Genomic DNA, 11,969 nt, shown 5'->3' on the forward strand with positions numbered 1-11,969 from the left:
AAATATATGTGTTCTTATAATATTACTGACTAATGAGTAAATTTTTGAATAAAAAACTTTAATGATACCAAATACGGATATTGATTTAGTATTAGTTAAACGAAAATTATCAACCTTGATAAATGAAATTACTTTAGATTTGGATATGAACTTGTAATTATTTTGAATTTTATGGCCCATTTATGTAAATTTTTTTCCTACTTTCAATTAGGAATGACAAAATCAAACCCAACCTAACCCAACCCATTTAGATATAATCCATTAAAAATTGGGTTGATATATAACCCAAATTAATTTTTCAAACATCTCGCCAAAATATATTTTTTTGTTATTATTTTATATGTTATATATAAGTACAATATATATATATATATATCTGTTTTAATTAGGTACTAAAAGCTTATAAAATAACAAATAACTAAAACTCAATAAGAAATAAACGGGTTGAGTTATGACTCATTACCAAATCCATTTTGACCCAAACAAATTTGAGTTAGGTTGAGCCTTGCCCCATTTTGATCGATCCAAATTTAACCAAATCCGCATAGTTACCACCCCTACCTCCAATAAGGAGTTGTGTACGTCATTTTGACCAACCAAACAAAGACGCCTTAAGAGTAGTCTAAAACTGGGATATGTAAAGCTAGTTAAGGTGTACACGTTCATAATTGTATTCTTGTTTGGCAGCAAAAGACAAGACCCCATCTGAGATTGGAGGGGCCAAATTGCACAACAGCAGCTCCTCATGCCTAAAGGTCTAAAGCAGTGGCAACAGTTGCTCGACATATACCATCATCTTTCACCAAAACATTTTTGCCCAAAAATCAACATGTGTAACAATACCAGTAACTTTTCTATTTTTTTTTATTCTCAGTAGTAGGGCTCTTCACAATGATTTACCAGTTCAGTTGAGCCCCACTTCTAGCGCCGGTATATCGTAAGTTCAAAACCATACGGCAAGGCAAACAAAAGCCTAGTATCCAAGTGGAGAATGGTAGAGACGCGACCATTTATCTATACCAAAACAGCAAACTCGCAAAGGTTAACCCAAACAAAAACACACGAGGAGAAAGTTCACTTAATTGCCCTTCCTTTTCCTGTTCTGAAACATAGTCGATAAACAATTTTTTAAAGCAAATATGACATTACAGAACTGGAATTGTCAAGCATTAAAAGGGCATGTAGGTCAAAGAGGACAAAGGACGAATAATCCACAACAAGAGGCCAGTACTACCATAGAGAAATACATGTTCGACAGTCAATTTTCTATTCTCAACTGACCATTGGGTCTGGACTTGCTGCGGGCACAATATCCAGCAGTGAGTTCACAGACTCAATCTCTTCATGCCAAAGTGGAAGAGTATCACCCGGATAGAACTTCCTTTTTACTCCATCTTTGTTGATCTGGTTGTCAAAAATAGGCAAAAAAAACACTCTTAAATCATCGGGAAACATAGGAACAGAGACAAAAGGCTAATATGCATTTTCTCCATTGTCTGGTTTTACACATCAAACAAACACAAGACTTCTGTGATGCAAGATACAAACAAGAATTATTGCCCTAGAGCCCTAAGTGCTCAGGAAAACAATACTCGAGAGGATGATATTTTTGGATACAAATCAATTCTTGTAGCTGAAGTATCATGTGAAGCTTGCAGGGCACACACATAACAGTGGGGATATGTTTTCAGAAGCATACAGTGGGATCATATTATGCTCTAACAAAGCAAACACTAGCTTCTTATATCTCAAAATAAGTCATAACCCTAGAAAAAGAATTAATTAAAGGCAACAAGCACAAGTGGTGTGTTTTTAAAATAGGACAGGTAGTATGCATAATGTAAGTCAACTTATTAAGGCATGTCATTAATTTGTTGTCTTTTGGTGCACCCATAAGGCTCCTGTTACAATAGATGACTTCCATAGAACCATATTTTTATAGGTTCTCTATCTTCGAGTATACAAGGGCTTTCTGCCACAAAGCTAAGCTATTGTTTTGTCCAAGTAAAAGTTTCAGGATAAGTGGCAAAACACTATATACTTATAAAAAGAGAAAGTTGTTAAAACCAGAGATCAAATAAAGCAGGAAGGGTTCTATTGCAATTGATACAAGATTCACAGTTGATACATGACATTACTTTTTAGAAGGAAAAAAAGGTCAAGTCAAGGCTCTAAATTATGTCGAGCAAAACACTATGTGAACGTGCAGAGAATTCAGTGGTTTCCAATTTAATAGCGACACATGGCTTTGGTCTAGCAAATTAACTTTTCCTAATCATATAATTGCTTGTGAATGGGCATAAAGCAGAAAAACACTCACAGTTATAGTGCGTACTACACCGCCACTCGCACCATCTCGTGCAATGGCAAGAGACACCGCAGTCACAACCAGTTTCTGCAAAAGTATATGAAAGGAAATTTCAGTTACTGGAAATATCTACAGACCAGATAAGCATGACAAATACAAATCATGATTCTATGCACCTATCCACCACAAGCCAAAAGAATTATATTGTCTTGCTGAATAGCTTTCGAGTTCACAAAACGACAAAGCTTAGAAAGCAACACGGATCAAAAAAAAAACATCCTGCTAATCATACATAACCTCTAAAATGCATTTCCCTTCCCATCAGAAATAGAAGGCTTTGTTTTGGAAACATAAAATTCAAAAAGAAATTGCTGCATACTAGAACTAAGAAAATCCCCCAAGTTTTCTCGGTTGTGAGACACACTAAATTTGAATCTAAGTCTCCAAAAAAAATGCAAACCAAATAAAGAAAACAAAAAATTAGAAGGGGGGTCAAACTTGTTGAATAGGATGAAGCAAATGAGTTCTGCATCATGAACTTTGTACTGCACACATTACTTAGACGGGTGCTAAAAGGTCATATAGGAAGGAATTGAAAAATCTAATGAAGAAATTCAATATAAAGAAAAAACTTCATTCTTAATATGAATGATTCCCGATCTAATTAGACTATGACGCCTACTTGACAGAAACAATTAAGACTTTGCTTAAGAAAACGGTTCATAATGGTCACCCATATTATACAAATGAGAAATTTTAAAGACCGTATGCAGCAAACCTCTGCTTCTTCATGAGACATTCCTTCCCTCCATGCCTGATCAAAGAAACCATACAAATAACTAGACCCAGACCCTGTAATATGAAATGAAAACATTAGAACAGAACTCAGCAGTTGGAGGACACTGTAGGGCAGGCTGAGAATTTAATTTATCATCAATAGCAAAAGCACAATACAGGTCAGTAAAGCGAAACTACAAATGAGTATGTTAAGCAATGCCTGATATACTTCAATATTAACACCGCAAATATGCAATAAGCTTTAAATCCCCAGGTCCTGTCTTTCCTTTCAAGGCATCATCTTCTCCATTTTTTCTAAAGGGTGGTGTACTGGCCAGTTTGTGCACATGTCAACTATTCCATCGGGTACCAGCTACCCCCAACCAGCATATATACCAGGTAACTTTACCACCAAGTTAGGTAGATGGAAAGAGATCACTTGATGTTCTAGTCTCTGCTGGATTCAAACCTTAGTCTCAAGGTTTTCACCCATGGGGGACAACCTTAGGTGCCTTTCAAGGCATCATCTTCTTTAATCCTATCCAGTGCACTATCACCATACCTTAGGGTTTGGTCAGTAGCCAATTCCATCACCACCCTATTACTTTATGTTGAAATTAAAATCACTGTAGCCACCAGACCTAACATGATGATGGTTCTTGTATTTAATTAAATCTAATCAAAAGCACCAATTGTACAAAATCAAAATAACCATGATATTATCCCATTAAATTCTATAGCACAGCAGACCCCATTGGGTTGATGCCATTCAAGAAACAGGCACCACAACCAAGTAACCTATTCCAGTTGTTTTTAAGAACCAAAAATATCTAAACAGTTAACCAGGAAAGTGCTCCTGAAGAAGTAGATGCATGAGAAAAGCAACAATACAGATTGACAACAAACCTCCAATAGCAAAAGGCTGCTCCAAGAGTGTACCCCCAAGAGGAACCCCATATATTTTACCCCCTTCGTATTTGTCCCATCCACCAACAATCATTCCTGTTTGAAGCATGGCCTGAGTTTTTGAGATCATAAATCAGTTAGAAAGAGCTCAAAGGTGATGTTTAACCTAGCTCACATGCAGCCATACAGGTAAAATAATACAGAGTAAGCTGAGCAGAAGCCATGGAACAAAAGCCAGTTATACACATTCTCTTCCAGATTTATTTCCTATCAAATACCTCATGTGTCTAGAAAAGTTCAGCAATAAGTAGAAACTGGAACTTTAAAAAGATCATTTTTAAACATTGTTTAGGCTACAACTTTAAATACAGGACAGATAAATTAGGTTTCTCAAATGATATGCATTCAAAATCTGTCGAAATGGAACTACGAAAACTTAGCAAGGACAGAAGGATAAAATCTGACTTGTACCACCATTTGATTGTGTACACTAAGGGATCGTTTAGTAGCTGGTTAGGAAAAATATAATACAAGTATTAGATCCTGCATAAATAATACCATGTTTGGTAGTTAGTTAGGACTATAAATAAAATTAATATGGTGTTTGGTTTGCAATTTAGAAACCTGCATAACTAATACATGAATAAGTTATGAGGTAATCTAGGTAAAATTTTCTGCAGAATAGAAGATGGAATAACTAAACTCTGCATAACTAATCTCTGCATAAAAATAATACATAAATTTCCTCATAACTAGTTCATGTATTACTAATACCTATATAACTCTAGTCAGCTACCAAACGACCCCTAAATACTTGTTAACAGTGAAATGCAAATAATTTGTATCAGAAACATGGCTGGGGATTGGTGACAGTTGCTTGATTCAGCTGGCTTTAGTAGATGAAGAGAACAATGTGGAGCATGGAGCATTGTTCCTTTAAATGTGGTAGTACAGAGAGGAAAACATACCATCAACGGAAAAGGAAGGCGAGAGAAATAGGAGAGCTTTAAAAGTAATGGAGCAATGATCATATATAGCCTCATGTAATTGATTATTCTTTTGTGTCCACCCATTAGGTTCTTCCTATTTGTACAGAGGAATAGGTGCCTTTTCTAGGTTGTCTCTTTTTTTTTTCTTTTGATGTAGTAAAAATATAATTAATGGCATCAAAAAGATGAAGGAATTTGCAATGCTTGAGGAAAATAACCCAGGAACAAAATAGAGATAACGTCAGTTCTAACAACTAGAATCTATTCTAGGTTGTCATTTGATACACATCTTGTAATTAATAAAATTATTCCTTACTTAATCTTTAAATTAAAAAGAGACAGTTAATTCATCCACATCATGTAGGGAAGCTGCATAACTAAAAACAAAACGAAAACCTAATACCGATGGTGTGCAGAAGCAACAAATTAAATGGCATCAGCTCAGCATTGAAAAATTCCTTTTTTACTTTTTTTCCACTGAGCAGGTTTACCACATCTATTTTTGAGCAAGACACAGCTGAAGTTAGTACACTCACAGATTCCAACTTTCTTTAGGACATGACCACTCATTAATATTTGAATGATTCGATAAATGGGTGATCCAACCCTCAAATTACACCACAAAAATTGCATCTAGGAGATGCACTGAGTTTTCACAACTTCCTAAGCAAGAAAATGTTGATTCCAGCTTTGATGACCATTCTTAAATGGTGAAAAAAAATCTCTTTTAGACAGTTGCATTGAAAGAGAAACTCTCTATTACACAATGAGCATCAGAATACGGCAACACAGGTACAATTCTAAAGCCCGTCTCTATTTGTCCTGGCTTCAAAGCTACAACTACTTGCATTGTAGCGAATAAAAAAAAAAGTGATTCCACAATTGCCAAGCTATTTGTATAAATCTTTAACAGACACGCAAAAAAAAGAGAATAGGATACTTAAAATTTAAAATGATAGAAATTATTTTACATAACACAATAAGAAATAGTATACTACTTATAGAAACAAACCTTATTGTTATAGGATATTTGCCTAATAAGACTTGCCGCAACCTTGACAGTCGCTGGCTGGCCAAGTTGTATCCTGCATCCACAAAAACTTTCAACCTTAGAAAGTGCATCCTGAAAATAATTTGACTAAATAAGTGACAAACACAAGCCACTTCATCATAATCTAATTTCCAGAAAAATTGATGGTTAAACGAGATGGTAAATTTTGGCACGCTCATTCAAACTTCAAAAGTATGTATAGGTTAACTAGTCAATTCCGTAATCCCAACAAAGAAGGAATCAATGAAGACACTGAAGTTAATAGCCTCTTATCAGGGGAGATTCTTTTGCAAGTTACTGAGATAAATCATAATAGTTGCATCTAGGAAGTAAGCATTTGAAAAAATACAAGATGAGTTGATGGGTTACGTGTGTTGGTGTAGAAAGTAGCGCACGTAGTCTGAAACAACTTGTGAATCTGCAGCCTACAAAACAATCATTAAAATAATATGTGAGATAGGACTCTGAGAATGCTATAGAGGATCAAGTATCAGATTATGAAATGGAAACAACTCAGCTGTTGGTAGTTCACCTCAAAGCATCAAGGCATTTTTAACCTCTTAGAGCATATAATGCTCCAAGGTCATTTTCTAAACCAGAAGTTCACTTCAAAGCATCAGGCATTTTTAACTTCTTAGAGCATATAACGCTCCGAGGTCATTTTCTAGACCAGGAAGTAGGTAAAAGTCATGTGTTGCTTGGACTCTTCAAAAATGTCATCGGGTATGTGTCGTATCCTTCAGAAGTAGTGCATTTTTGGATAATACGACACAGGAGTTGCAACATTTTTGGAGAGCCTGGGCAACTTAAAGTAAAACACATTCTTTTGTTTGTCTAATAAGCTAATAAAACTATTGGATATGCTGTAGGATTTATATCAACCATATATTAACCACAGAGCAATAGGAAGCTAATGTTTTGGAACAAGACAGACTCTACAGAGTACATATGTGGAGGTGTAAGAATAAAATCATCAATAACCTGAATTCGAGCATCGCCCAGATCCGTTGTTTCAAAGGTACAGAACAAAACCTCTAAAACTAACAGAAAGCTTCTCTTAAAAAGCATTTCCAATGAACTTGTCCTAAAAGATAAATACATATTGGGCCCATTATTCACCAAGTTTAAAACCGTGCGGCGGCAGTTGGTCCTTGGGGATTACTTGGTCATAAACGAGAAGGATTAATATCTTTATCTTTTATCTAATCTACCACTATGATCCCCTCATGCTATATTTCATTTCTCAATTCGAACCTACTTTGACTTCCAAAAGATTCAGTTTATGCAGATACAACACAAAGGTAGTGGAACATTTTACATTAGAATAGGCTTTAAACCTAACATCATGTTTAGTTATGTAATCAAATCCCATTGGGAACTCAAATTCCTTACAATATTAGAAAGTAAAAAATTGTGCTAAATGAAAAAAAAAGAAACAATTTTACATGCAAATTGATATGCGTGCCCAGGTATCTAATAATCTAGACATTTATACAGAGGTTGCATCATATGTTTTTTTAATCAAATTGGATAATGAACTACATCTACGACGAGTGCTCTTTTACCACTGTAGCCCCCACTCAATGTGAGAAAGGGGAGGAGCAAAAAGGAAAAATTGTACCTCAATACTTGTCTGACCACAAAAGAAACATGGTTTACCCAGGCAACTTAAAGCTTAACATTTTAAAAGCAAACCTAAAGCACTTGGGACAAACTCAGTAACTAAATAAACAAATTTAATACATTTTTTACTTCCATTTTCAGCCCTATTAAACAATCAATTAACAAGCCTCAACCAATTATTTTCATCCATGGATGTGGAATCCACAGATATCAAGTATGCATACAAGAAAACTACAGGAACAGCATATATGACATTTTCAAACTGTGAATCATTCAATAGAGGGTTTGCGAGTCCTCCTTATCCATCTTAATTTAGACATGTTTGGCATCACTATGTTATAGATGTCCTATAATTATGTACCAAGTAGTACCAGTGGTATAAAATTCATCAGAAAGTGACAAATGGCATCTAGATTTTTATTAAACCGAGTTCTCTTATCATTCCTCGGAGAGAGTGGATGCAATAGTAATATGCAAGACAACGGAAAAAGTTATAACTTCTGCTACTAGCTGCTAATGAAACCATGTTAGTAGGTCCCATTGTCAAGTAAAATTCAGTATATTTTTCTCTAGTAAGACAAACCAGAATGGAAACCGAGGATCAATTGATATAGCTTAAACTCCAAGTAGTTTTGGATAAAGCCCAGTTGATTGATTGATGAACATCTGAAATTTTCTAGCTTTTAATACTGACTTAGCTTGCATAATATGAGCATGATTTCCAAAAACCATAGAAAGATAAGCAGGTAAAAGGATGTTCAGTTATTTCCAGGTTCTCTACTTTTTGATAACCGCTTGTATACTAGACATTTTTCCTCTCTTCATTAGGTAAATTACTTTACCTTAATAGGAAAAGTAAAGAGATGTTCAGTGACTCATAAATAGATAAGATACAGAGAGAGAGAGAGAGAGAGAGAAATGAATATTTCAATTTGCTATTTGATAAAATTCAGATCACTCTATCCTTGCGACATACCACGTTAAGTGGACACACAATGACAATACACAATTGCCCTGTGAATTTAACTAAGCCCATAAGAGATTTAATTCTTTTTGAGGAAGAGCAAGCCCCCAAAGAATTTTAAGGATTGGAATTGCAAAGTGTTTCGCCATTGCTGATACAAAAAAAGTTCAAAACTGAAAGTTGTTTCGCCATTGCTAACTCAGAGAATTTTTTAGCCGTGTCATTTCTATTTCAGTTCTAATATCTCCTGGCATAGTTAGCATTTCAGTTATTCTACGTTCTATTTGTCAATCATTGCAGAGCAGATAACATGCTATTCAATTAAATAGAGTTTTGAATTCATTACTGACAAATTTCAGCCAAATTATAACCCCTTCCTAAAACATAAAAATGAAGAAAAAGAAGGGAGATACTACACCCATAAATCCTTAACTTCATGACTTGCTTTTATATACAAAACTCAACATGCCAATACTTGAACCAAATAACAAAAATCCCTTATGGAAACAAAGGGGAAAAGGAATGATAATGCCACAGCACAGACAGCAGTTCCAGGGTTTCAAAAGAAAGAGAGAGAGAGCAAAAGTAGCATACCGATCCAGAGCGACAAACATATACATTGTCAGTGAGCTGAGTGATCTTATCTGAAGCCCTATTTGCCACATACATTCCTAAATTTCCAAAAAAAAAAAAACACCAACAAAATGCAGTTCTTAGATTACACAAACTAAAAATACTACTACATTTTTCACAATAAATTGATCTTTCTCAGATAATCCATATAAAAAGGCTTTACTTTCACAAATCCTCATAATAAAGCCATATACAAAAACAAAAATTCAATTGTTAAGGAAACTCTTCTCATCAAGAAAGTACTATTGAAAAGTAAATCAAAGGCACTCTCTATTTTCAGTATTCACATTACAACATTATGAAATTGAAAAAACAAATCAATCAATCAGATACTTTATTTTCAGCTATTCCATTCTTCCACGGCGACATTACAAAAAATTGAAAAAAATAAATCAAACACTTAACAAGGAAATCAAAAAGGAATTACCAGTGCTGGTACGGGAGTCGGCGCCGAGAACAACGCCACCGTTGTAAGTGACGCCGATGATGGTGGTTCCCATGGAGTGTGGCTGCTCCACATCGAGCGACGATTTGTCCATCTTAGGGTAAAGCTGAGAGATCGAAGGAGGAGAGAAATTGAAAAATGAAAGAGAAAAGCCCTAGTGAGAATAAAGGAAAAAATAAAAGAAGAAAAAGGGAGACTAAGTATATTAGTATTAGCAACTGTCTTGGAGAGTAAGAAATATGTTCTACAATTTCTCAAGGGAAAAAGGAAGGATTTATTATCTTTTAATAAGGACAAATATAACTCGAAATATCGTAATGGTAAGTAAATACCCTCTGTCACACTTTTGGAATATTAAGTCCATGATGTTTAAAAATTAGAGTTATATGTCCGTCATTTTAACGGAAGATTAAATATTGACACGTGCCGCAATTTTATTTATCGCTCTGATGTCGGATCAGTGGATAAGATTATGATACGTGAATGTCCGTTAGTATATAAAGGGTATATAGGCTCTAGTTTTTGAACGATAGGGAACCTATGTCCCAAAAGTATGACGGAGGTTATCTGCATAACATTTATGATGGTTCAGAAATATATACGTCTTTTTTTTCTTTTTTAATTAAGGAAAAAAAGAGGAATTTATTTCTACACTATCAAAAATGGTATACGAATATCATTTGTCATACTACTTGGATACTAGTGTCTCTATATTTAAAAGTAGATCATTTGTGTCATTCATTTTAATTGTGAGATATATGACATAATCATATGTATTTATTTGAAATATTCACTAAACATAAATCTATAAAAAAATATTTACATCGAATTAAAAAGATCTCTCAAATAACCTCTAACCCACTCATTACTAACACCTAATAATATAACAAACAAATCAAAATAGTTTGAATTCTCCCCTCACTTGCGATAGACAAACCTAGCTTGATGGTGTTCTTCAAGGATTCTTTTGTAATTTTTGCTTCTGCGATCTTAATTGTGATTTCAGCCATTTTAATCACTAAATCAGACCTTGTAACATGTCTGAAACTAGTTTTGATTCAATTAGTAACTCGATGATGATCACTTGTTTTTATGGTGAATTTGCTTGTTGTTTCACTTAAAGCACCCCATTGAACACCGGAAGAAAATTTTATAGATATTTAGATGTTCTTACCTAAGGTACGTTTTTCACTAAAAGCCAATTCATATGATTTATGTTTTTATTAATATGTTTCTAAATTCTTCTCTATTATTTTGAAATAGATTAAAAATTGTGGATTTTGAAAATGGACAGATAGTTTTTCAAAAAATTCTTTTGTCGAAGTATATTTGTTGAAGTCTAAACTGAAAGTTGCTATGATGAAAATGGAGATTTGAGAGAGTTGTTGAATGTGGTTAAGATTGAAAGAGACAACTTAAAGAGAAATTGAAGAAGTTAGAGAATATAAACTACTTCGACGTGAACAAATCAAGAAATTGAAAGTGACACTGTTAAAAAGGAAGATACTGTGTATATTGTTATTTGTTGTGTTTGTGGTATTTGTTCTTGCAATTTTCAAGTGATATAGTTTTGTGTAAGTGTACATTTTTTTCTTGGTTGCAGTTTCCAAGTGCAAGGAAGATATGTTCTTGTATGGAATTTTCAAGTGTTTAGTTTAATCGCAATGAATATTTGATTAGAGAATCTTATTTTTTGAATTAGATTTTGTTAGAATTTATTTAAAATTGCAATGAATTTTTTGATTGAGTACTTTGATAGGAGAATCTTATCTTTTGAATTGAATTTTATAAGAATTAATAATTCGATTATAACTATTGAATTTTATATATTTGAGATGAAATATTTGAGGTTTGTATATTTGAGATGAAATATTTGAGGTTGCGAATTTGGTTTCTCTTTGCAATATAGAACTAATTTGAAATGAATTAACATGGTCCAAAACTATTAAAGGAAAATTGTAAGTCAACATTCATAGTAAATATGTCAATTACAAAACACTAGTACCATAATTTTGGAACTTAAGTCACTAGTACTTTGTTGTGTTAGTTCAAACTATAAATTTGTCATACTTCAGTTAATCTGGCAAATATGTCTAGCAAAAATTTAAGTTTAGGCAATACAAGAAAGTCATTTTTGGGACTAAAACCATCAACTTTCCACTTCCTCACAATTGTCTTTTTCTATTTCAATTCTAATATCTATCAACATTTCAATAATTTGCTTGTATCTTGCTTCAAATATTTAAGCACTAAAAGACTTTGTTAGAGCTATT

General features: G+C 33.8%; 1 protein-coding gene across 1 annotated transcript; it reads right to left on the reverse strand.

The window, feature by feature from the left end:
* Positions 1-1,073: 1,073 nt before the first annotated feature.
* On the reverse strand, positions 1,074-9,953 carry LOC101256394 (proteasome subunit beta type-6). Its single transcript, XM_004242838.3, has 8 exons — positions 9,679-9,953; positions 9,213-9,289; positions 6,401-6,456; positions 5,993-6,065; positions 3,992-4,103; positions 3,087-3,160; positions 2,321-2,395; positions 1,074-1,404 (listed from the first exon to the last, which is right to left on the reverse strand). Exons 1-8 carry the CDS (start codon positions 9,788-9,790, stop codon positions 1,273-1,275), a joined length of 711 nt encoding a protein of 236 aa, XP_004242886.1. The 5' UTR covers positions 9,791-9,953; the 3' UTR covers positions 1,074-1,272.
* Positions 9,954-11,969: the final 2,016 nt, after the last annotated feature.

The sequence above is a fragment of the Solanum lycopersicum genome, chromosome 7, assembly GCF_036512215.1.
Source record: "Solanum lycopersicum chromosome 7, SLM_r2.1".
NCBI classification, from domain to species: Eukaryota; Viridiplantae; Streptophyta; class Magnoliopsida; order Solanales; family Solanaceae; genus Solanum; species Solanum lycopersicum.